General features: G+C 46.7%; 1 protein-coding gene across 6 annotated transcripts in view; it reads right to left on the bottom strand.

The window, feature by feature from the left end:
- TECPR2 (tectonin beta-propeller repeat containing 2) overlaps window positions 1-27132 on the bottom strand; it is a 134103-nt gene that overhangs the window by 12388 nt on the left and 94583 nt on the right. For 5 of the 6 annotated variants that reach the window (XM_007987899.3, XM_037984564.2, XM_073011336.1 and 2 more), the window contains one exon: window positions 17668-17816. In XM_007987899.3, coding sequence (XP_007986090.3) covers window positions 17668-17816 — 149 coding nt within the window. Of the gene's footprint in view, window positions 1-1635; window positions 1754-17667; window positions 17817-27132 lie in introns of all 6 variants that reach the window. The other variant, XR_012091092.1, reaches the window with a different exon arrangement.

Below are 27132 nucleotides of genomic sequence, written 5' to 3'. Positions count from 1 at the left end.
ATGGAGGAAGACCCCCAAAATCCTAAAGGAAAATGGTTTCCAACCTAGACTGCTATACCCAGCAAGGTCAAGGGTGAACACAGATGAAAGACTTTTCAGACATGCAATATCTCTAAAAAGTCACCAACCATGAACCCTTCCTTGGGAACCGACTGGAGGATAAACTCCACCCAAACAAACACAGACATAGAGAGAGGAAGACCTGGGATCCGGAAGAAAGGGGCTCTAACATGAGGGGAGGTCAAAGGTGACACCAGGACAACAGCTGGGTCCCGGGTAGAGAGAGGAACCAGGCCAGATTGGAGGTGGCCAAGAGGGTGCAGGAGAGATCTCTGCAGGGGGAAGAAACAGAGAAGACACATTCCTAATGTGTCCAAATGTGTGAGACAACTGGCAGAGTTTGGGATTGAATGTGTGAAATTGCACTTAGAAAACAAGATAAGCAGGCTGGGCGCGGAGGCCGAGGCAGGTAGATCACCTGAGGTCAGGAGTTCAAGACCAGCCTGGCCAATATGGCGAAACTCCATCTCTATTAAAAATACAAAAAATTAGCTGGGTGTGGTGGCACATGCCTGTTAATCCCAGCTACTTGGGAGGCTGAGGCAGAAGAATCACTCGGACCCAGAAGGTGGAGGTTGCAGTGAGCAGAGACTGATCAAACCATTGCATGCCAGCCTGGGCAACAGAGCGAGACTCTGTCTCAAAAACAAAAAAAGAAAAAAAACTAGATGAGCAAACAAGATGATTATCAAGTCTAGGGAAAACAGAGTCACACAGACAAGGAATTGCAGGTGTGATTCATCCCCTGCCTCCACTGTGAAGCGCTCCTCCTTCCTCACAGCAAGGCCCATGCCTGGGAAGTGTTGCAGCTCTGGGAGGGTGGAAGCAGGAAGGGAGGAAGGTGGAAGCAGGAAGGGAGGAGGATGGCTGGGGGACGGGGGAAGGGGGAGCAAGAGCTCTGCATGCTTCTGTTTCCCTGGAGAGTCAATCAGAAACACCTGAAGTCAGGGGACCAAACATGGCTCCAGAAGCAGCATTCGGAGACAGGCAGCGAAAAGAATTGAAAGGAGCTCTCCAGAGAGGGCAAAATTGGCAGAAGAGACTTGTTTCTTGTAGCACATCTTATACAACCCACTGACATGTCAACCTACTGATTTTCACATGTGACTTTGTTTTCTTTCTTTTACAGATGGAGTCTCACTCTGTTGCCCAGGCTGGAGTGCGGTGGATGATCCTGGTCTCCAGTGATCCTCCCACCCAGCCTCCTGAGTAGGTGGGACCAGAGGCACATACCACCACACTTGGCATTTCATGTCATTAAAAATAAAAACCAGGCTGGGTGTGGTGGCTCCTATCTGTAATCCCAACACTTTGGGAGGCCAAGACAGGTGGATAACTTGAGGTCAGGAGTTCCAGACCAGCCTGGTCAACACAGTGAAACTCCATCTCTACTAAAAATACAAAAATTAGCTGGGTGTGGCCAGGCACGGTGGCTCACGCAAGTAATCCCAGCACTTTGGGAGGCCGAGGCGGGCAGATCATCTGAGGTCAGGAGTTCAAGACCAGCCTGGCCAACATGGAGAAACCTAGTCTCTACTAAAAATACAAATATTAGCTGGGTGTAGTGGCACTCACCTGTAGCCCCAGCTACTCAAGACGCTGAAGTGGGATGATCGCTTGAACCCAGGAGATGGAGGTTGTAGTGAGCCGAGATCATGCCACTGCACTACAGCCTGAGTGACAGAGTGAGACCCTGTCTCAAAAAAAAAAAAAAAAAAAAAATTAGCTGGGCGTGGTGGCAGGTACCTGTATTCCCAGCTACTCGGGAGGCTGAGGCAGGAGAACTGCTTGAACCCAGGAGGCGGAGGTTGCAGTGAGCCAATATCACCCCCACTGAACTCTAGTGGGCGACAGACCAAGACTGTCTCAAAAAAAAAAAAAAAAACTAACCAAAAACCGAAAAGCAAAACTGACAGGGCACAGTGGCACACGCCTGCAATCCCAGCACTTTGGGAGGCTGAGGGCTGGGAGGATCACTTGAGGCCAGTAGTTTGAGACCAGCCTGGACAACACAGCAAGACCTCATCTCTACAAAATAAAAATTTAAAAAATGAGCCAGGTGTGATGTGCATACCCCTAGCCATTCTGGAAGCAGAGGCAGGAGAACTGTTTGAGCCTAGGGGTTTGTGGTTATAGTGAGCTATGATCACACCACTGCACTTCAGCTTGAACGACAGAGTGAGACTCTGTCTCAAAAAAAAAAATAAAAATCAACCAGGATGCCTGGGCCTCACCCCAGACCTACTGAATTCATATTTCCAGGGAGGGGCCGAGGCCTGGACATTTTTTTTTTTTTTTTTTTGAGACGAAATCTGGCTCTGTCACCCAGGCTGGGGTTCTCCGCTCACTGCAAGCTCTGCCTCCCGGGTTCACGCTATTCTCCTGCCTCAGCCTCCCAAGTAACTGGGACTACAGGCACTTGTCACCACGCCCGGCTAATTTTTTGTATTTTCAGTAGAGACCTTGTGATCCGCCCATCTCGGCCTCCCAAAGTGCTGGGATTACAGGCGTGAGCCACCGTGCCCGGCCGAGGCCTGGATATTTTTAATAAGCTCCTCTGATGGCTCTAATGTGGATCTGACCCTTCACTTTACTGATGGGAAAATGAAAGTGAAAGACCAGTGAGTTTAAGCAACATTCCCAAGGTCACTTGAATCCACAGGCAAAAAACAAGTATTAGTTGAAGTTCTTCTGATTGCAAGTAACGGATTCTGCCCACGATGCGAACAGTCCTTCCTGGCTGGCAGGGCTCCGGGATGCTGCAGTCTCCCTGAGCACTGCACCCCACTGCTGGAAATGGCTGCATGCCACCTTCCCAACGTCTCTGCAAGGCACCTGCATGCAGGCCGGCTGGGAAGGAAATCTTCTGCAGCACTGTGGATACAAGCAGTGCTGGCTCAGTGAGGTCCGATCAAGGTGACCAAGAGGCACTTGTACAGACAACTGGTCCAGTCACCAAAAGGGGATTAATGAGATTACAGACCCAGGCTGGGACGCCAGCATGAATTGGCTTCCTCTGCCCCAAAGCAATCCACGTCAGAGTCCCCACGTCCACTCAATCCCAACCTCACACCTCACAGATGTGCACCATGAATCCAGCGAATTAGGCCAAAGAATTTCCACAGCTCACTGCAGACTTTCCCATTTGGGTCCTGTCCGACCCTGCTCAAGAGCCTCCCATAGGTCCCACTGCCCATGGAATTAGCCACAAACTCTCCAGCCTGAGAGTCAAGATCCTCCAAAGATGACCCAAAGGATATCTCAGGTCTTCTCTTTCCCACAACATCCTTTCTGCATCCTTCCCTCCCAGAGGTTCACTGCCAGGAGCCTAGAAGCCCACAGAGCTAATGTCTCACAGTCCTCAGGGTGGTCCACCAACAGACAGTCCTCCCAAAGCAGCAGGGAGGAGCACTCTTCCCTACTCAGAAACACTGGGCCAAACCTCTTTACCTGCTGGTCACTGAAAATGCCCACCGAGTCTGAAGTCCCAGTTCAAACACTACCCATCCTCGGAAACCAGGTTTGGGACCCTGGGGATCTGTATTTTTTTCATGATTGCTTCTATAACCTCCTGCTCTGCTCTTCTTTTAGTCATTTAACTTTTGGTCACTTAACTCCAAAAACAGCTTCACTCATTTCCTTTTTTTTTTTTTTTTTTTGAGACAGAATCTTAGTCTGTCGCCCAGGCTGGAGTATAGTAGAACGATCTCAGCTCACTGCAACCTCTACCTCACAGGCTCAAGCAATCCTCCCGTCTCAGCCTCCCGAGTAGCTGAAATTACAGGCATGTGACACCAGGCCCAGCTAATGTTTTGTATTTTTGGTAGAAATGGGGTTTTACCATGTCTCTCAGGCTGGTCTCGAACTCCTGAGCTCAGGTGATTCACCTGTCTCGGCCTCCCAAAGTACTGGGATTACAGGTGTGAGCCACCATGCTCAGCCAGCTTCACTCATTTCTGTTCCCTCTGCAAATCCAACACAGTGTAGGGTATCCTATGACGTTCATTTAAAACTTTTTTTTTTTTTTTTGAGACAGGGCCTCATTCTGTCACCCCGGCTGGAGTGTGCTGGCATGATCACAGCTCACTGCAGCCTCAACCTCCCTAGTAGCTGGAACTACAGGCACATACCACCATACCTGGCTAATTTTTTGTGTTTTTCATAGAGATAGGATTTCATAATAATCCCAGGCTGGTCTTGAACTCCTGAGCTCAAGCAATCTACCCGCCTCGACCTCCCAAAGTGCTGGCCACCACAGGCATGAGCCACCACACCCAGCCCATTTAAATTTTTTTTTACACTTTAATATTTAAAACAACTGTACAGAGGCCAGGCATGGTGGCTCACATCTGTAATCCCAGTACTTTGGGAGGCTAAGGTGGGAGGCTTGCTTGAGGCCAGGAGTCCAAGACCAGCCTGGGCAATATAGCAAGACTATGTCTCTACAATTTTTTTTTTTTTAATTAGCTAGGTGCGGTGGTGCATGCCTGTAGTGTCCTAGTTAGTTGGGAGGCTGAGGTGGGAGGATGGCTTGACCAAGGAGCTTGAGGTTCCAGTGAGCCATGACCACTCCACTGTGCTCCAGCCTGGGCAAGGAGTGAGACTGTGTCTCTAAAAAACAAAAACAGGCCAGGCGCGGTGGCTCATGCCTGTAATCCCAGCACTTTGGGAGGTGGGTGGATCACGAGACCAGGAGATTGAGACCATCCTGGCTAACATGGTGAAACCCTGTCTCTACTAAAAATATACACACAAAAATTAGCGGAGCGTGGTGGCGGGCGCCTGTAGTTCCAGCTACTCCGGAGGATGAGGCAGGAGAATGGCCTGAACCCGGGAGGTGGAACTTGCAGTGAGCTGAGATCACGCCACTGCATTCTAACCTGGGCGACAGAGAGAGACTCCATCTCAAAAAAACCAAAAACCAAACAACAACAACAACAACAAAAACAGCTCTACAGAGGTATGTTGACATATAATGAAATGCACACATTTAAAGTACATAATTGGGTAAGCTTTGACATATGCATATACTCATGAAGCCACTGCCACATCTCCCCTTTGAAATTTCTGCCAGGCCTTGAGTAAGTACTGATCTGTGCTAGCATTTTCTTTTTTTTAATTTTTATTTTATTTTTTATTTTTTTGAGACAGAGTCTCGCTCTGTTGCCCAGGCTAGAGTTCAAGCAATTCTCCTGCCTCAACCTCCCAAGTAGCTGAGATTACAGGTGTACACCACCACACCTAGGTGACTTTTGTAGTTTTAGTAGAGATGGGGTTTCACCATGTTGGCCAGGCTGGTCTTGAACTCCTGACCTCAGGTGATCCACCTGCCTTAGCCTCCCAAAGTGCTGGGATTATAGGCATGAGCCACAGCGTCCGGCCTGTGTTAGCATTTTCTAATATTTTATATAAATAAGTTTGTTTTTGAGACAGGGTGACGCTCTGTCGCCCAGGCTGGAGTGAGGTGGCAGTCATCATGGCTCACTGCAGTCTCTGCCTCCTGGGCTCAAGGGATCCTCCCACCTCAGCCTCCCAAGTAGCCAGGACTACAGGTGTGCGCCACCACACTCAGCTAATTTTTATATTTTTTGTACAGATGGAGTTTTGCCATGTTGCTCAGGCTGGTCTTGAACTCCTGGGCTCAGGTGATCTACTCGCCTCAGCCTCCCCAAGTGTTGGGATTACAGACATGAGCCACCGTACCTGGCCAAATTTTATATAAATGAAATGATAACAGTATGTATTCTTTGTCTGGCTTCTTGACTCAGCATAATTATTTCATCAAATTTGGAAAACTTTCAGCTGTATTTCTTCTTCACATCTTTTTTTCCTGTCACCCTTCTTCCCTCTTCTTTTAAGACTTGGATTTCATTTATGTGAGGTCACTTGAAGGGGTCTGCGCTCACTGATTCTCTGAACATTTTCTTGCCTGTTTTCCTCTCGGCTTCAATGTGGATGGTTTTTCACTGCTGTGTCTTCAAGCTCACTAGTCTTTTCTTCTGCAAATTCTATGCTGCCATGAATCTCTTCCAGTGCATTTTTCAACTTAGATACTGCAATTTTAATCCCTACAAATTTGAGGTTTTTTTTTAAGAGGCAGGGTCTTGCCATCTTGCCCAGGCTCATCTTGAACTCCTGAGCTCAAGCAATTCTCCCAGCTCAGCGTCCCAAAGTGCTGGGATTGCAGGCATGAGCCACTATGCCCAGCTTGGAGGTTTTTGTTATTGATTTTTTTTTTCTTTTTTTTTTTGAGACAGAGTCTTGCTCTGTCGCCCAGGCTGGAGTGCAGTGGTGTAATCTTGGCTCACTGCAACCTCCACCTCTCAGGTTCAAGTGATTCTCATGCCTCAGCCTCCTGAGGAGCTAGGATTACAGGTATGTGCCACCACGCTTCGCTAATTTTTGTATTTTTAGTAGAGATGAGGTTTTGCCATGTTGGCCAGGCTGGTCTCGAACTCCCGACCTCAGGTGGTCTGCCCCCCTCAGCCTCCCAATGTGCTGGGATTACAGGTGTGAGCCACTGCGTGCCTGGCCTAGCCTGGAGTTTTTGTATCTCTCATTTTTCTACTTAACAGGCTGAATCTCTCTACTAGCTTCTTGAACACATAAAGGTGTAACAACTGTTTTAATGTCCTGCCTACGAATCTTACCATCTGTATCGTTTCTGGGTCAGCTCCTATTGATGGATTTCTTCCCCCTTCATTGCAGGTTGTATTTTCCTGCTTCTTTGCTTGTCGGGTAAGCGTCAATTGGTTGCCCATGTGAATTTTATCTTGTTGATGTTGGATATTTTTGCAATCTGTAAATATTCTGGAGCTTTGTTCTGAGATGCTGTTAAGTTACTCTGAAACCGTTTGATTCTTCCGAGTCTTGCTTTAAGCTCCAGTAGGTAGGACCAGAGCTGCATTTAGTGTCAGGCTAATTTTGCTCCATATCTGAGGCAAAACACTCCTGGGCATATGACCTACTTATGGGTGCATGTGACCTGTCCAGCAGAAGACCCCCTGGTTGGTCACAGGGAATTGTGTCACAGGCTCCTTCCTTAAATGTGGTCTACCCAGGCCACCTGCCTGGCTTCAAGTTCTTCAAGAACGATGCCAATGCCTTAGCCCAGGCCTCCCTGCCCTGGCCTGTGTCAGCCTCCTAATACAGCCCCTTTCTGCACCCTGGGCAAGGGTGCCTTCTGCTCAGTGCCTATACTTCATGTCCCCTCTGCTTGGAACACCCTCTGTCCTGCCTGCCTGCCACACTCCTACTTGCCTTTTTTGTACCAGTGCCACCTCTCGCGAGATCCTCTGACCACTCCAAGGCCCTGACAGCACTTCCCTCTCCAGCTGGCTCCATGGCACTCTGCCCACAGCTCTAGAAGCACAGGGGCCAGTGGTTTGCGTGTCTCTACGGTAGCCTGTGAGTGTCCCTGGATGGGACTGTTCTTGCCGCTGCTCCGTATACTGTGGGCCTTGAGGATGAGGGGCTGCGGAGGCCCAGCACAACCACTGACCACCCTGAGACCAGGAAACTTGCTTTCCTCACCTGCAGAAGGAAGTGGCAAGGTTACGTGTTTTCCAGTCTCCTTCTGACTCTAAAATCTTTGTGTGGGGCAGGGGAAAGGGGGGACAACCTACTGGGGTTCAGATTTATATGGCTGGGTAGGTCAGAGATGTGCCTTGGAGAAGAAAGGTTGCTCAATGACCCACAAAAGATGGGTCCCTTGTAAAATACACATATTTTTCTCCCTGATCATGAAAAAATTTTCCTGCCCGTTATGAGAAAACATGGTAAATAGAGAAGAGTATTATAATCACTCATAATCTCTGGATCAAAATAATCTTTTTTTTTTTTTTTTTTTTTGAGATGGAGTTTCGCTCTTGTTGTCCATGCTAGAGTGCAATGGCGTGATCTTGGCTCACCACAACTTCTGCCTCCTGGGTTCAAGCAATTCTCCTGCCTCAGACTCCTGAGTAGCTGAGGTTACAGGCGTGTGCCACCACCCCCAGCTAATTTTATATTTTCATTAGAGACGGGTTTCTCCATATTGGTGAGGCCGGTCTTGAACTCCCGACCTCAGGTGATCTGCCCACATCAGCCTCCCAAAGTGCTGGGATTACAGGCATGAGCCACTGTGCCCGGCCCCGTAATAGTCACCTTTGCTGTAGTTTCTTCTAGGTTTTCACTGGGAAATTATTTTTTATTTTTATTAATTGATTGAGACAGGGTCTTGCTCTGTTGCCCAGGCTGGAGTGTGGTGGTACAAACATGCTCACTGCAGCCTTGACCTCCTGGGCTCAAGTGATCCTCCCACCTCAGCCTCCTTAGTAGCTGGGACCACAGGCACACGCCACCACATCTGGCTAATTTAAAAAATTACCTGTAGAGACGGGATCTCACTATGCTGCCTAGGCTGATTTTGAACTCCTGGGTTCAAGTGATCCTTCTACTTTGGCCTCCCAAAGTGCTGGGATTATAGGCATGAGCCACTGCACCCAGCCTAGTAGGATTTTATAGTTTTGTTTTACAAAACTGGAACCACACCATAGACGCCATTTCAGAGTCCACTGTAAGCACAGTAAGAACAGACACCTCTTCCACTCAAGCACATAGGGCACACAGAATGTGAAACTTCGCACCAACTATGCTTGCGTTAGAGGTACCTCTAACACAGACAGAAAATTCTCTAACTCAAACAGCAAACTCCAGACTCTGAAGATGCTAAACACAACTATAAATATTTTCTCCAAACCCTTCCAAGTGTTAGCAAGTCTGAAAACTGAGTCATTTGTTTTCAGTACTTTGTTAAAACTTTATCGCAAAACTACTACAGGGGGTATCTTCCCAGAGAAGAGAATAGGACAATGGAACTAAATAGAGAAGCTGATGCTAATTTTAAAGATTTCTGTGGCTTCACTTCGGGTGCCCTTGAGCATCTAACCCCTGCCTCCATTTCCATTTCCACTGCAAATACATCCTCTATGCAGATGAAGAAGCTCAAGTCGATGAAGAAATAAAACAAAGTGGAAAGATGTAGAACATCATCAAAATACATAAACCCCGCTTGCTCTCCAATCCTCAGATTCAACCAACTCTTCTGACTTCCAGTCCTCAGAGTGAGCCCCCGTCTCCCCTCACTCCCGGGCTCATTTTCAGGACCCTCTGTGATGTAAAGATTTGCATGTGTAGGCTTTGTCCTAAAATACCACGTGTGAGGCCACTAAGCCTACGACATGTCGCCACAACCTGGTGCTTGCTGCAGGGCTTGGGCCTCAGAGCCATAGGAGGGGCAGAGGCGGGTGTCACACACCTGGGTCTATGTCCCAGTCCTGCCGCCTGCCCGCTATGAAGTGTCAGGCAACTTTCTGAACCTCTGAGCTAGGGTTTTCTCCTCTTTCAAATGGGGAAAGATGCAGTCACTTCCCAAGTTGTTGTGAGGACTGAGGGAAAGATAAACTTCAGGCATTAGCCTGGCACAAGGCGAGTACCTGGCAGCAGAACTTGTCTTCACTTCTGATCTCAGCAAACAATCGTCAGTGCCAGCAGCCTGGGAGAAGCGCCTTCCTCAGCCCAGGGGAGCCTCAGCAGGGGCAGCACCTGGGAGCTGGGGGCCTGGGTCCCCGCCTGGGCTTGGCACACACTAGAGTTTGGATCCTGGGCAAATTGCTCAACTGTTCCGGGTAACAGATTTCCTCATAAAATAGGGAGAACCACTGACTCTTCTGTTTCCTGGGGCAATAAAAGGGTGAGGGATCAGCCAGTGCTTGGCAAAGTGCAGGAGAACGGCCTGTGTGCATGTGAAGCCTGACTCCTTTCCCACAGAAACCAGCTTCGAAAGCAATCTGTATCTACAGAATCCGTGGCAAACTGAATGTCTTCCAGAGCACGCTAAAAGCTAACTCAGTGAGAAAATGTGGCTCTATTCAGCAGAACTACTTGAAATAGTTCATGCTTAACATCCCATTTAGCAATCACTACTTTATTCAGAGCACAGCTTTGAGGTCCTTTCATGTGAATTTGTTCTATTTTGGCCATTTTCCTGGGCAAAGCTGTTGATCACCACAGTCAATAGAGCACTTTAAGCAAAGCTTTCTTCCCCAGTTTAGCTTTGCTTCCTAGAGGTTATCCTGGAGTCTACATGGAGACAGGAACAGGAATTTGTGGTTGCACACAGTTCTCCATGTAACCCTTTTGCCAGGTACCCGTGTGGCCCCATGGCTGCAGAGAGGTGCATACAGCAGAGGCAAGAGTGGCTCCAGCCCCACTGAGGACTGAGCCCAGCCGCTTCCCGCCTGCCCCACTCTCCAGCGTCCTGGCCTCTGGCTTGCTGGGAAAAGGAGGAGGTAAGGCACATGGGCGCTCAACCCACTCAAGGACGTTCTTTCCACAACATATCCTGCAAATCTCGCTCTGGCACTCAGCAGCCCTTTACTAACACTGGCCTGCCTCTGCACTGGGATCCTACAAACTTTACAGTCCAGTGTTACCACAGGTCTTCCATATGTACGTGATAATTGTGACAAATATTCCTTGGAGCTCCCAGAGGAATGTCACTATCAAGCACTGTGCACAAGAATGTGTGGAGGAAGTAACAGAGTGGAAATAGAAGAAAGAGAGAATAGAAAAACAACAGAGAAAAAGCAAGAAAATCAAAAGGAGGTGTTTTGAAAAGAGCAACAAAAGCGACAAACCTTTAGCTAGACTGACTAAGAAAAAATGAGAGAAGATCCAAATTCTTCTTATTATTATTATTAGAGTCGTGCTCTGTTGCCCAGGCTGGAGTATAGTGGCAATTGGCAATAAAATCGGCAATTGTAGCTCACTGCAGCCTTGAACTCCTGGGCTCAAGCAATTCTCCTACCTTAGCCTTCTGAGTAGCTGGGACTACAGGTGCACTACCAGGCCCAGGAAATTTTTTTTTTTTTTTTTTTTTTTTTTTTTGTGGTAGAGATGATGCCTTGCTATGTCGTCCAGGCTAGTCTTGAACTCCTAGGCTCAAGTGGTCTTCCTGCCTCAACCTTCCAAAGTGGGATTACAGACATGAGCCACTGTGCCCAGCCAATTCAAATTATTAAAATCTGAAAGAGGAGACATTACTACCAACTTCACAAAAATAAAAAGTATTACAGAAGAATACTGTGAACAGTTGGATGCCAACAAATTAGATAAAATAGATGAAATGAACAAATGCCTAGAAAGAATAAACTACTTAGATTGAATCAAGAAGAAAGAGAGGCAGGGTACAGTGGCTCATGCCTGTAATCCTAGCACTTTGGGAGGCCAACACGGGCAGATCACTTGAGGTCAGGAGTTCAAGACCAGCCTGGCCAACATAGTGAAACCCCGTCTCTACCAAAAATACAAAATTAGGCTGGGCACAGTGACTCACATCTGTAATCCCAGCACTTTGGGAGGCTGAGGCAGGTGGATCACAAGGTCAGGAGATCAAGACTATCCTGTCCAACATAGTGAGACCCCATCTCTACTAAAAATACAAAAATTAGCCAGGCATGGTGGTGCACGCCTGTAACCCCAGCTACTTGGCAGGAGAATTGTTTGAACCTGGGAGGCGGAGGTTTCAGTGAGCCAAGATTGTGCCATTGCCCTCCAGTCTGGGCAACAAGAGCAAAACTCCGCCTTAAAAAAAAAGAAGAAGAAATAGAAAATTCCGAATTGGCTGGGTGCAGTGGCTCATGCCTGTAATCCTAGCACTTTGGGAGGCTGAGGGGGTAGATCATTTGAGGTTAGGAGTTCAAGACAAGCCTGGCCAACATGGTGAAACCTCATCTCTACTAAAAATAGAAAAATTAACTGGGTGTAGTGGTGCATGTCTGTAGTCCCAGCCACTAGGGAGGCTGAGGCAGGAGAATTGCAAGAACCTAGGAGACGGAGGTTGCAGTGGGCCAAGATCACACCAATGCACTCTAGCCTGGGTGACAGAGTGAGACTCCATGTCAGAGAAAAAAAAAAAAAAAAATTCTGAATAGACCTACAATGAATAAAGAGATTGAATTAGTAGTCAAAAAACTTCCCACCAAAAAAAGCTCAGGCCTACATGGCTACATTAATTCATGGATAGGATGATGAATTCTAACAAATGGGGTTTAAGAAATAAAACCAATCTTTCAAAAACTCTTCCAAAAAGTAGAAAAGAAGAAAACACTTCCCAATGTATTCTATGAGGCCAGCATTACCTTGATACCAAAACCAGACAAACACATGACAAGAAAACCAAAGACCAATCTCTCTCATGAATATAGACACAAAAATCCTCAACAAAACTTTAGCAAACCAAATCCAGCAACGTACACACACAAACGATTACACATCATGACCAACGGGGATTTTTCCCAGGAATGAAACTGTGTTTCAACATATAAAACTCCATCAGTATAATGTATCATACTAATAAAGGAAAAAAACCACAAGGCCATCTCACTAGGCATAGAAAAAGCATTTGACAAAACCCAACACCCTTTCATCATAACAAACACTGAACAAACTAGGAACGGAAAGAACTCCTAGAATTCCTTCTAGGAATAGAAGGGAACTTCAACCTAATAAAGGGAGCCTAAGAAAACACAAAGCTCACATCATATTTAATGGTAAAAGACTGAATGCCTTCCCCTTAAGATCAGAAACAAGACAAGGAAGTCCACTCTTGCCACTTCTATTCAACACTGTCCTAGAAGTTCCAGCCAGGGCAATCAGGCAAGATAGTAAAATAAAAGACATACAGACAGGAAAGAAGAAGTAAAATTACCTCTATTGGCAGACCATGTCAGAAGCCATGATCTCATCTATAGAAAATGCAAAAGAAATCTACAAAAACCTGTTAGACCCAATAAACAAGTTTAGCAAGGTTGCCAGACACAAGATCAATATACAAAAATCTATACTAGCAATGGGCAATCTGAAAATGAAGAAAACAATTCCACTTACAATAGCATCAAAAAGGAATAAAGAACTTAGAAATAAACTTAACAAGAGCAGTATAAAACGTATACTCTGAAAACTACAAAACATTGGTGAAGGAAAGTAAAGAAGATCTAAATAAATGGGAAGATATCCTATGTTCACAGACTGGAAGATTTTCCAAATTTATCTACTGATTCAACACAATTCCTTTCAAAATTCCAATTAGTATTTTTTTTTTTGCAGAAATTGACATACTTATCCTAAAATTCACGTGGATGTAGGAGGGACTCCATGTAGCTGAAACAATCTTGAAAAAGAAAAAGTTAGAGGATTCATACTTCCTGATTTCAAAATTTACAACAAAGCTAAGTACTCAGGACAGTGTAGTATAAGGACAGATATACACAGATCACTGGGATATAACTAGGAGTCCAGTAGTAACCCTTTGTATTTACAATCGATTGATTCTGACAAGGGTGTTAAGATAATTTAATGTGGACAGAATAGTCTTTTCACTAAATGGTGTTGGTACAACTGAATAGCCATATGTAAAAGAATGCATTTGGACAACTATCTCATATCATATACAAAAATTAACTCAAAATGGATGAAGCACTTAATGTAAGAGCTAAAACTATAAAACTGCTAGAAGAAAACACAGAGGTAAATCTTCGTGACCTTGGATTAGGCAACTAAAAGCAGAAGCAAATGAAAAAAAATAAATAAACTGGACTTCATCAAAATAAAAATTTTTGTGCATCAAAGAACATCATAAAGAAAGTAAAAGACAACACACAGAATGGAAGAAAATACTTGTAAATCATGTGTCTGATAAAGGTCTAGTACACAGAATACATAAAGAACTCTTTTTTTTTTTTTTTTAATGGAGTCTGCTCTGTTGCGCAGGCTGGAGTGCAGTGGCACATCTCAGCTCACTGCAAGCTCCACCTCCCGGGGTCACACCATTCTCCTGCCTCAGTCTCCTGAGTAGCTGGGACTACAGGCGCCTGCCACCTCGCCCGGCTAACTTTTTTTGTATTTTTAGTAGAGACAGGGTTTCACCATGTTAGCCAGGATGGTCTCGATCTCCTGACATGATCCGCCCGCCTCGGCCTCCCAAAGTGCTAGGATTACAGGCATGAGCCACCGCACCCGGTCAAGAACTCTTATATAGAACTCAACAGGCTGGGCATGGTGGCTCACACCTGTAATCCCAGCACTTTGGGAGACTGAGGTAGGTGAATCACAAGGTCAGGAGTTTGAGACCAGCCTGGCCAACATGGTGAAACCCCATCTCTACTAAAAATACAAAAATTAGCCAGGCATGGTGGAGCATGCCTGTAATCCCAGCTACTCAGGAGGCTGAGGCAGTAGAATCACTTGAACCCAGGAAGCAGAGGTTGCAGTGAGCCACGATCACACCACGGCACTCGAGCCTGGGCGACAGAGCAAGACTCAATCTCAAAACAAACAAACAAACTCAGTAAAAGATAACACAATTTTAAAATGAGCAAAAGATTTGAGGCTAGGCGCGGTGGCACATGCCTGTAATCCAAGCACTTCGGGAGGCCAAGGTGGGCGGATCACCTGAGGCCAGGAGTTTGAGACCAGCCTGGCCAACATGGTGAAACCCTGCCTCTACTAAAAAAATATGAAAAAAAAAAAAAATAGCCAGGCATGAAGGCACATGTCTGTAATCCCAGCTACTCAGGAGGCTGAGACAAGAGAATCGCTTGAACCCAGGAGGCAGATATTACAGTGAGTGGAGATTGTGCCACTGCACTCCAGCCTGGGCGACAGAGTGAGACTCCATCTTAAAAAAAAAAAAAAAAAAAAAAAAAAAAAAAAAAAAAAATTGAATACACAGTTCTTGAAAGCAGATACACAAATAACCAATAAACACATGAAAAGAGGGATGTTCCATCTCATTAGTTATGAGGTCAGTGCAAATCAAACCACAATGAGATACCACTTTACAACTACTGCGATGGCTAGTATTAAAAAATTAGACACGGCCGGGCGCGGTGGCTCAAGCCTGTAATCCCAGCACTTTGGGAGGCCGAGACGGGCGGATCACGAGGTCAGGAGATCGAGACCATCCTGGCTAACACGGTGAAACCCCGTCTCTACTAAAAATACAAAAAACTAGCCGGGCGAGGTGGCGGGCGCCTGTAGTCCCAGCTACTCCGGAGGCTGAGGCAGGAGAATGGCATAAACCCGGGAGGCGGAGCTTGCAGTGAGCTGAGATCCGGCCACTGCAGTCCAGCCCGGGCTACAGAGCAAGACTCCGTCTCAAAAAAAAAAAAAAAAAAAAAAAAAATTAGACACATGAGGCAGTTCCTGAGACCAGAAAAATAAAATACCAACAAAAAATTGCAAAGGCCAGGCGCGGTGGCTCTCACTGGGTGTAATCCCAGCACTTTGAGAGGCCGAGGAGGGTGGATCACCTGAGGTCAGGAGTTTGAGACCAGCCTGACCAACATACTAAAAATACAGAATCAGTTGGGCATGGTGGCGCATGCCTGTAATCTCAGCTACTCAGGAGGCTGAGGCAGGAGAATTGCTTGAACCCAGGAGGCAGAGATTGTAGTGAGCCAAGATTGCACCATTGCACTCAGACTGGGCAATAAGAGTGAAACTCTGTCTCAAAAAAAAAAAAAAAAAAAAAATTGATGAGGATGGGAAAAACGAGAACCCTCATATCTTACTGGTGGAACACAAAACGGTGTAGCCACTGTGAAAAAACACTTTGACATCCTTAATAAGTTCAACACGTAATCGCCATATGACCTGCAATTCCACTTACAGACAGATACCCAATAGAACTGGGAACATACATCCTCCCTAAAGACTTGCACCCAAATGTTGACAGCAGCATTATTCACAGTAGCCAATAAGCAGAAACAATCCAAATGTCCATCCACTGGTGAAATGATAAACCAATGTGGCCTATCCATACAACAGAGCTGTTATGCAGTCGTAAAAAGGAATTAAGAACTGATACATCTACAATGTGGATGAACTCTGAAACTTGATACAAAGTGAAAGATGTCAGATAAAAAAGGTCATACAGTATATGATCCAATTTATATAAAATGTCTACAATAGGCAAAGTCATAGAAATAGAAAGCAGATGAGTGGCTGCCATGGGCGGAGGGGCTGGTTCTGTGAAAAGAGGAAGTGACTCTAATGGGTAAGGGTGTTTTTTTTGGAGTGATGAAAACATTCTGGAATTGGATAGTGGTAACTGTTGCACACTCTGTGAATATGCTAAAAACCACTGAGCTGCATACTGTAGAAGGCTGAAATTTTATGCTATGTGGGTTGTAACTTAAAAGGAACAATATAAAGTAGTTAGAAGGAAAAAAAGGAACGTATTAACAGTGGTGTGTCAAAGGAGTCCACCTGGGTGCAGGCAACCAGAGAATGTAAGGACAATAATGAAACTAACGACAACCAGCTTGCTTTTCATAATCACTGTACCCTAGCAGTGCTAAACACGGCAGTGATAAAGGCTCCTCTCTGCAGGGTGGACTGCTCCCTCTGTGCCACTGTGAGTAGTCACTGTGCGCAGAGGGAAAACGGAGCATGTGTTATACTTCATTATGTACAACCTCATGTTTGCACAGTGCTGTATCATTCACACATACTGTCGGAGACATTACCATCCCCATAACCCTCTGGAGGAGGAAGACCCACCAATGAGGACGAGAAGCCTCCCTGTGGCCACGACTGCTAGTGGCGGCCTCCACAGAGCTCTGGAGCTGAATACTGATTTCAGCAAAGGGCCTCCCACCAACCACACTCCCCAGGGCTGGTGGACAGATGGGGGTCCTCATCCCTGAGGCCTCACCATGACCAAAATGTAGACAGTTAGGCACAAAGGCATGTACCCGACTCTTTACCTCTCTCCTGACTCCACTGAAGGTTTCTCTGCCCAACAAGGAACCATTCCTCCCCGCCCTACTGCTGCCTCCACAACTGGCAACCTCACCGGTTTCCCAACAGAGTTACCAAATAGGGACTAGCAGGAGTCTGGGCAAATAAGTCGCAAAAAACCACAGCCCCCAGTTATAAACTTCAACAGAAATCTATTTAGCATGGGAACCAAGCCTGTGAGATCTTTTAGGGTAACTAGATAGTCCATTTAAATCAGACTTCTGCTTGTGAGCTGGGTGCTGGAGGTCAGGAGAACACAGACCGTGCTGGGATGCACTGTCAGCTGAAACACGGCAGGAGCTGGCCAGCGGAGGGCCAAACAGGAAACGGAATTTCTTCAACAAACCAGGAGAGGCACTCAGCATTTTCTCCATGACAAGATTGACTTTTACTTTCTTCTTTATACTTCTGGGTACTGATTTATTATCATTATTATTATAAAATAGAGGTTCCAAAATATAGGCAGATTTAAAAAATAATATTCACTTAGTAAAAAGTCAGAAAAAAATATTGTTATTTTGAAAGAGAAAATACATGTGTTGACTCATAATCTGTAACCATCTGTTGTTCAGTTCTAAACTTTACAAATTCCGAATTCCAATTGTGATCTTGATGAACAAGAGTGTGTAGACCCTGGGGGCATGGTTCCCCGCATTTGCTGGGAGGCCTCTAGAGGCTGTGGGGATCCTTTTTCCCAGTACCAGCACCCTCACAGTTTCTGTCTTACTGAGGAATGAGTTCCACCAGCTAACTTCTGCTTACCTGGACAGGTGGCTCAATCATTATCCAGGCTGGAAGCATGAGACTGGGATTCAGAGGCTGAGTCCCTACACGGAAGTAAACTCCACCCCTGGAATCACAGGCCCAGATGTGCTGATTTCCACATGCCAAGCTTGTCAATTTCACAGCTCCTGGAGACGAAGTACACACACTATAATTACTTTTGTACAATGACTAATCTTTCATCTAATCTATGAACTTTGATTTTCTACTTCAAAGAAAGAAACGAGGCTGCATTTGCAACTGAACTTGGACGCTGAGTCATCGGATCTGTCCTGGTCCATCCACATTGGCTGTGTGGACTCAGCTGGGCTTGAGAACATTGTAACTCAAGAGAGTAATGATGGCCTCTGGCCACTCTGCCACCTGCCAGGCCACACGGCACCCCTTCCAGGCAACAGGCAAAGCAGTCAGGATGCTGTCAGCACAGCGCCCTGAACCACCAAGCCCTGGGATTAGTATCTCAATGTGGGTCCCATTGTCAGCTTCCTCAGAGATGTGACTAATGCCAGTGAATTCTGGATTTGGAGAGAGGGAACTTGCATTTACAGATAATCTTAATCTTAATTAGAATTAAACTGACTGGGCACAGTGGCACACACCTGTAATCTTAGCACTTTCAGAGGCCATGGTGGGTGGATCAGTTGAGCCCAGAAGTTCAAGACCAGCTTGGGCAGCATAGTGAGACCCTGTCTCTACAAAATACACAGAAATTAGTTGGGTATGGTGGCACACACCTGTAGTCCCAGCTACTTGGGAGGCTGAGATCGCTTGGGCCCAGCAAGTCGAGGCTGCAGTAAGCCATGATGGTGCCACTGCACTCCAGCCTGGGTGACAGAGCGAGGCCCCATCTCAAAAAAACAAAACTAAATCTCCCAAAGAATCTTCATTTTTATTCATTTCTCACTGCTATTGAGACTGATTGCAAGAGGAAAGGAAATAGGAAGAGTTTTTTAAAAACACAAATTACATTTGATAATAGTCTGGCTAAAAGAAGAGCAGTCAACAGTTCCTGAGCAGCTGCTGTGGACAGGTTATCATCCTGAGCAGCTGCTGTGGACAGGCTGTCAGCCAGGTCTTCACACACTCATCTCAAACCCACAACAGTGACACACGATGAGTGTCATCCCACTTCACCCACGAGACCATCGGGACTCAGCCAGAAAGAGATCTGCTGAGGGCCACAAGGCAGGAGGTAGCCAGGCCAGGAGGCAAAGGAGAATCTAAGGCTTGGATCTGGGTCGGCCTGGGTCCTCTGCATCAGCAACCTCTGACCTCTGAGACTTTACCTACAGCGCAATGCACAGATCTTCAGGGTTAAGTCGAATTGTTTTTTCTTTGTTGTTTTTTGTTCATTTTTTGTTTTGTTTGTTTCTGAGATAGAGTCTCCTTCTGTCATTCAGGCTGTTGTGCGGTGGTGCAATTTTGGCTCACTGCAACCTCTGCCTCTGGGTTCAAGCAATTCTAGTGCCTCAGCCTCCTGAGTAGCTGGGATTACAGGCATGTGCCACCATGCCCAGCTAATTTTTGTATTTTTAGTAGAGATAGAGTTTCATCATGTTGGCCAGGCTGGTCTCGGACTCCTGACCTCAAGTGATCCGTCCACCTCAGCCTCCCAAAGTGCTGGGATTACAGGTGTGAGCCACTGCGCCCAGCCCAATCAGTTTTAAACAACTAAGTCACCCTCAAAAGTTCCTTCAACTCCCTTCTAGCCAATGCCCTCTACCCTGAGGTAACTGCTGAACTGACTTTTTTTTTTTTTTTGAGACAGAGTCTCGTTCTGTTGCCCAGGTTGGAGTGCAGTGGTGTGATCTTGGCTCACCATAACCTCTGCCTCCTGGTTGTTTTTTTTTTTTTTTTGAGACAGAGTCTAGCTCTGTCACCCAGGCTGGAGTGCAATGGTGCAATCTCGGTTCACTGCAACCTCTGCCTCCCGGTTTCAAGAGATTCTCCTGCTTCAGCCTCCCAAGTAGCTGGGATTACAGGCACCTGCCACCATGCCCAGCTAATTTTTGTATTTTTAGTAGAGACAGGGTTTTGCCATGTTGGCCAAGCTGGTCTTGAACTCCTGACCTCAGGTGATCCAGCCACCTTGGCCTCCCAGAGTGCTGGGATTACAGGTGTGAGCCACCGCACCCGGCCTGTTTCATTTTTAAAGAAACCGCCAGTTTCCCCAGTGGAGGTCCTGTGCTCCGTGGCCACAGCTGTGTCTGCGGGTTCTGGCTGCCCACGCCCCTGAACCTTTCCACGGCAGCCGTTCTAGGAGAGGTGAAGTTGTATCATGTCGTGGCTTTAATTTGTATTTCCTGCTAAGGAATGACGCTGGGAATCTTTTAATATGCTTATGGGCATCTGTATATCCTCTTTTGTGAAGTGCCTGTTCAAGTTTTTGCTCATTTTAAAATGAACTGTCTCCCGACTGCTGAGTTAGAGGAGTTCTCTGCACATTGTAGGTACTGGTCTTTTGTCAGATACGTGCATTGTAAATCTAGTCTGTGGTTTGGTGTTTCATTTTCTTAATAGTGTTTTTGGATGACAATTTTTAAATTTTGATGGGTTATTCTGACTGGGGATTAAAAGGTGTGCGGCTCCATTAGCTGGTAGTGCTGCTGGAGGAGGGGCAGGTGGAGGACGCCCCACACTGGGTGCAGAATCGGGAGGTGCCGCCCTTGCACAGTTGTCACTGGTATCAGATGACAGCCCACAGAGCATAGCAAAACACGGAGGCACGACTCTGCCATGTGAAAATCTCGTCATGTGTCTTCAGTTATAACATCAACTTAAAGCTATTCATTCACTGCTACACAAAAGATTATCATTATTCCTCTGTGCATTTTCTAAAGATGACAATTTCTCTATTCCAGAAATTAACTGTATTTTCTCCTTCCTTGATCTTGTACAGAATGTTATACCAAGGAGTGTAAACAGAACTCCCTGGAACTCTAACATTATATATGCAAAGATCTGTACCAGTCAAAATAAAGTACCTTCAGCAGTAACTCTAGAAATAGCTGAGAAACAAATGCTAATTAAAAAACACTTACGTTAGAGTCTTCAACCTGGCTCTAGGAGAAACAAAGGCAGCAGTGATCATGCTAACAGAGTCACATGTGACAAAAACACACCAGCCAGCATATCAGAGCTGGCAGCAACAACACTGCTCACAGAACGCGGAGTTCGCATGACACAGTGAACACCCTTTCAGAACACATAGAAAAGACTGCCAGATGATGTACTTCCAGCATACAAACCAGCTGATTCTGAATTGAAGAGACAGGTGAAAGATGACAAAGCGGAACTGAGGGCTTTCCTGCAGATTTTTACCCCAGAGTGTCACCCAGGCCACCTGGATGAATGAGGTTTGTGAGCCTGCTCCAAGGAAGAGGCAGTCAGGATGTGGTGAACACGGTGGCAGAGACCACAGCCCTCCCCAAACACTCCATGGCTCCCTCACATTCCCTTAGAGTTAGGCAGGATCGCACGACCAGTTCTGGCAACAGGCTCTGAGCAGAAGCAACCGAATGGTGGAACTGCAGAGCAAAGCAGGCAGGATCAGGAAACCACCACCTGGAGGACCACTGCCCTAGAACAGGACAGATGCAGGGCCAGCGTCGTGGAAGCAGGGGCCACGGTTCACTGTGTGAAGTCGCTGATATCTGGGGCTTGCTACCGAAGCACAGCCCAGCCTGGCTGACGCAAACACACTGACATTTTCCTGCCTGTCCCCGTTTTGTCCTTATTTTTTTCTCTTGTTTTTAAAAACTGCTTTAATTACTTTATTCGACAAAGCAGACATTTTCCCTTTAGGATTATTTCTTAAACATATTATTTTAAAACAAAAAGAGGCATTTATTTAATGTTTTACTATTTATAAAATACTTTTCTGTATAAATTACTGCATAATATAATCCTGTTTGTTACCTAACGGCATAAACTGGCACTGAATAGTTCTTCACTAAATGCTGTGACCTGATAAATTACAGATTTCATTAGTTTGCTAAACAATCCAACACCTGACATAATGCATATTTATGTGTACTGGGAAATGAAATGTTATAAGCATCTTAAATATCTGCTAAGTGATGCAAATTTTCTTCCAAAAACTAGGATTATAATAAATCACTACAAAATTCCATATTCAACCACTACAACGTGGTCCAGCAGCCAACCATTTAATTTAAGAATTCCTTTAATTTGCCGGGCGCGGTGGCTCAAGCCTGTAATCCCAGCACTTTGGGAGGCCGAGACGGGCGGATCACGAGGTCAGGAGATCGAGACCATCCTGGCTAACACGGTGAAACCCCGTCTCTACTAAAAATACAAAAAACTAGCCGGGCGAGGTGGCGGGCGCCTGTAGTCCCAGCTACTCCGGAGGCTGAGGCAGGAGAATGGCGTAAACCCGGGTGGTGGAGCTTGCAGTGAGCTGAGATCCGGCCACTGCACTCCAGTCCGGGCTACAGAGCAAGACTCCGTCTCAAAAAAAAAAAAAAAAAAAAAAAGAATTCCTTTAATTTAATCCTATAGCAGAAATTGCTCTGGTAATTTGTATAGGGGCAGAAAGAAGAGGGATGCTGTATCTTAAAAAAAAAAAATTGAGGCCGGGTGCGGTGGCTCACGCCTGTAATCCCAGCACTTTGGGAGGCCGAGGTGGGTGGATCACGAGGTCAGGAGATAAGATCATCCTGGCTAACGCGGTGAAACCTCATATCTACTAAAAATACAAAAAAATTAGCTGGGCGTGGTGGCGGGTGCCTGTAGTCCCAGTTACTCGGGAGGCTGAGGCAGCAGAATGGCGTGAACCTGGGAGGCGGAGCTTGCAGTGAGCCGAGATTGCACCACTGCACTCCAGCCTGGGCGACAGAGCAAGACTCTGTCTCAAAAAAAAAAGAAAAAAAAAATTAAAGGCAGAAATCATGTTCATTATTTGATACTTCACTAAAGTCATCCTCATCCTTGAAATTAAAATTTAATTTTTTTTTTTTTGAGACAGAGTCTCGCTCTGTCACCCAGGCTGGAGTGTAGTGGTGTGATCCTGGCTCACTGCAATTTCTGCCTCCCAAGCTCAAGGGATTCTTGTGCCTCAGGCTCCCAAGTAGCTGGGATTACAGACGTGTGCCACCACACCTGGCTAATTTTTGTATTGTTAGCAGAGACGGGTTTCACCATGTTGGCCAGGCTCGAACTCCCAACCTCAGGTGACCCACCTGCCTTGGCTTCCCAAAGTGCTGAGATTATAAGCATGAGCCACTGTACCTGGCTTTGTTTTTAATTAATTAATAATAATCATTATTATGATTTTGAGACAGTCTCATTCTGTCACCCAGGCTGGAGTGCAGTGGCACCATCTCGGCTCAGCAGTGGCATAATCCTGACTCACTGGAGCCTCCGCCTCTCGGGCTCAAGTGATTCTCGTGACTCAGCCTCCAGAGTAGCTGGGACTACAGTGCCCACCACCACACCCAGTTAATTTTTGTATTTTAAGTAGAGATAGGGTTTCGCTATGTTGGCCAGGCTAGTCTCAAACTCCTGGCCTCAAGTGATCCTCCTGCCTTGACCTCTCAAAGTGCTAGGATTACAACTGTGAGCCACCACACCCATCCTGAAATTAAAATTTCTGCTTGCCGTTTAGAGAAAACTGATGATGGTTCAGACCCAACAATGAGTGAGTGCTGCCCAAGGTCAACACTGTCCCTGAGGGAGCACAGGTCATGCTGTCCAAGCCTGCTTGCTACTACTCATAGAGCCAGGAAGACACTCGTAAAGAAAATACCAGGGTTGAAGGGAGAACACATGTAAATGTATCTCTGACAAGCTTTTTTTGGTTTGTTTTTTTGAGACTGAGTCTCGCTCTGTTCCCAGGCTGGAGTGCAATGGCATGATCTTGGCTCACTGCAACCTCCATCTCCTGGGTTCAAGCAATTCTCTGGCCTCAGCCTCCTGAGTAACTGGGACTACAGGCTTATGCCACCACGTCCAGCTAATTTTTGTATTTTTAGTAGAGATGGGGTTTCACCATGTTGACCAGGATAGTCTTGATCTCTTGACCTCGTGATCCATCCACCTCAGCCTCTCAAAGTGCTGGGATTACAGGCGTGAACCACCACACCTGGCCGACACATTTTTATACCTAACATCGTCTGCCTCATACCCTGGGAAGGCTGATGGCAACTCAGAGCAAGAGTTGAGAATTTTCCTGGGAGGGTGGGAGTCACATCACCCACCAGGCAGCTGTGTGTGATGACATCCTGTACCTGCGTGGAACGCAGTTTTATCTTTGATTACCAGTAACATGGCCAAATATAGGATCAAAACTCACATCCCAGAGTTACTCAGAAATGGAGCTGCAAATAGTACTGCCTTTCCCTGACATTTTAAATCCTGCTGGTGCAGTTGCACGCAGTTGTAATCCCAGCACTTCGGGAGGCTGATGTGGGAGCATCACTGGAGCCCAGGAGTTTGACACCAGCCTGGGCAACACAGTGAGATCCTATCCCAAATTAAAACAAAAATCCTGTTGGTTACATGCTGCCATCAAGCAATTGGCCCCTGCCTGTAAAGTTCCTACACATTCTGCGTGTAAACTTCCAACAAAAGTAATGTGAATCAAACTAAAAAAATAATGTGAGTCAAACTAAAATAATTTTTTTTTTTTTTTTTTAAGAAACAGGAGCTTGCTCTGTTGCCTAGATTAGGCTCAACTTCCCAGGCTCAAGCAATCCTCCTGCCTCAGCCTCCCAAGCAGCTAGGACAACAGGTGCACGACACCGTGCTTGGCTCTGAAATGACAGGTGGAAGCAGAGTGCTATGATGGGGACAGTCACTGAAGAATGTTTGGAGGGGAGGTGGCAATCTCAACTGAGTCCTGAAGGAAGAAGAGTTGAAGAAAGGAAAGCAGCCCACGGAATGCTAAGCTGCAGGAAGAGAAGCAAATGGGCGGCACGAATGTGCACGGCACATTAGGGAAGGGCAGGAGCTCAAGACTAGCCTGGCCAACATGGTGAAACCCCATCTCTACCCAAATATGAAAGTGAGCTGGGGCCCCAACACAAAGGCCAGGAGTGGCTGGAGCCCCTGCTGCACGAGGCCTTGGAACAGCAGGCCGGGCCTGGCTGCGAGACCCTGGGCACCACACCAAACACTGGAGCTTTATTCTAGTGGCAACGTGGAGCCACGTAACATGGAGGGCGACACCATCTCAGCTGGGTTTGAGGAAGCCAGCTCTGGTAGCCGTGGTGGGAGGTGGGCACACCTGGTGCCATGAGGCAGCTATTGCACTAATGCAACTTGCTGACGAGGGGGCTCCACGCTGGCAGTGGTGGGAGGGAAGCAGAGGTCCAGAAGCAGGGAGACCCTCGGGTAGATGGCCAGGACACTGCTGAGAGACTGGCCAAAAGAAGACTCTGGTCTTTCCAGCAGAATTTACTGGGAGCAGCAGGGCTCAGTGGCTCACGCCTGTAATCTCACCACTTTGGGAGGCCAAGGCGGGTGGATCACCTGAGGTCAGGAGTTCGAGACCAGCCTGGCCAACACAGTGAAACACTGTCTCTACTAAAAATACAAAAATTAGCTGGGTGGGGTGGCATGGGCCTGTAATCCCAGCCACTTGGGAGATTGAGGCAGGAGAATCACTTGAACCTGGGAGACAGAGGTTGCAGTGAGCCAAAAATCACACCATTGTATTCCAGCCTGGGCAACAAAGTGAGACACTGTCTCAAAAAAATAAAAAATTAAAAAAAAAAATAAATAAATAAATAAATAAATAAATAAGGAATTTAGTGGGAGCAGAGAAGTGAAGTTAGGAAAAAGAGCACAACTGGGGGAGGCTAAATTTGATATTGAACAAAATCGTCAAATGCAGTCACTATGTTTCCATTCATTGCTGAGTGCACCCCTGACTGCTGAGTTTTACAAGTATTTTTAGAGGTGTGGTCTTGCTATGTTGGCCAGGTTGGTCTTAAACTCCTAGCCTCAAGCAATCCTCCCAAAGTGCTAGGATTACAGGTGTAAGCCACTGCACCTAGCCCACTGCTGACTTGTAAAAGATAAATGAAGCATCCTAATTAATTCCAGATAAGTAACACAGGCAGCAGCCATGTCAGTCTGATGACTCTTCTTTACAGTCAATCCCATTCAATGTACGCCACCTGATGACAGCTGCCACACACAGTCATACATGGGCTCCTGTGCAGATAGCACGCCTGAATTCAAAATTATCACTTAAATATGTAATTACTAAAAGGTCTCTTGGGTGGGGCGCAGTGGCTCACACCTGTAATCCCAGCACTTTGGGAGGCCAAGGCAGGTGGATCAATTGAGGTCAGGAGTTCGAGACCAGCCTGGCCAACATGATGAAACCCTGTCTCTACTAAAAATACAAACACTAGCTGGGCATGGCTGTGCATGCCCGTAATCCCAGTTACTCGGGAGGCCGAGGCAGGAGAATTGCTTGAACCCAGGAGGCGAAGGTCTCAGTGAGCCAAGACTGTGTCACTGCACTCCAGCCTAGGCAAGAGAGTAAGACTATGTCTCAAACAAACAAACACAGAAACAAAAAAAGAAGTCTCTTGACCTACCTGCTTTTCCTGCAGGACACAGACCACATCTGGAGAGAACCCAATAATCGAATACCTGGTGCCCCTGGCCTGATGCTCACTGCCCCTACCCTGCCATAGTAAAGGCTGGGGAGGTGGCTGTTCTTTCTAGGGGAGAAACCCAGATTCAGTGAGATTGTGTCTCAAGAGTGAGAGGGAAGCCAGGCGTGGTAGCTCATGCCTGTAATCCCAGCACTTTGGGAGGCCGAGGCCAGCGGATCACGAGGTCAGGAGATTGAGACCATCCTGGCTAACACGATGAAACCCCGTCTCTACTAAAAATACAAAAAATTAACCAGGCGTGGTGGCGGGCGCCTGTAGTCCCAGCTACTTGGGAGGCTGAGGCAGGAGAATGGCGTGAACCTGGGAGGTGGAGCTTGCAGTGAGCCAAGATTGCGCCACTGCACTCCAGCCTGGGCGACAGAGTGAGACTCCGCCTCAAAAAAAAAAAGCAAAACAAAAAACAAAAGTGAGAGGGAAACAGGAACAAGTCCACCCTGATTCCAAGATGACCTCGGACCCTCCAGTGTTCAGCAGATATTCATTGAGGGGATGGGTGTGTGAGCAGAGGAATGGCCTGGGGGTCCTAGTCGCCTGCTCACCTCCCTTGCCCCAACACAAAGCTGCCAACCCTGGACTTGCTGCATTCTCTCAGGATGTGTAGGAAACAGGAAAGGAGTCTTAATCTGACATTTCAAGATCAACCAGACAACTCAGATAAATAAACAAATTCTAAAGCTCAGGGCAGGATAAGGACTAAGCAAGGTGGTGCTTTAACAAGAGATGCTGGATTTGCCCTCCCTGTGGCACAAACTGGGGCAACACAAGCAAAAGCCCCACGACCAGCAGCTAACAA

The sequence above is a fragment of the Chlorocebus sabaeus genome, chromosome 24 (genome assembly GCF_047675955.1).
Source record: "Chlorocebus sabaeus isolate Y175 chromosome 24, mChlSab1.0.hap1, whole genome shotgun sequence".
Classification (NCBI taxonomy): domain Eukaryota; kingdom Metazoa; phylum Chordata; class Mammalia; order Primates; family Cercopithecidae; genus Chlorocebus; species Chlorocebus sabaeus.
The sequence above is the reverse complement of the archived record's forward strand: the minus strand, read 5'-3'. Positions and strand labels throughout refer to the sequence as shown.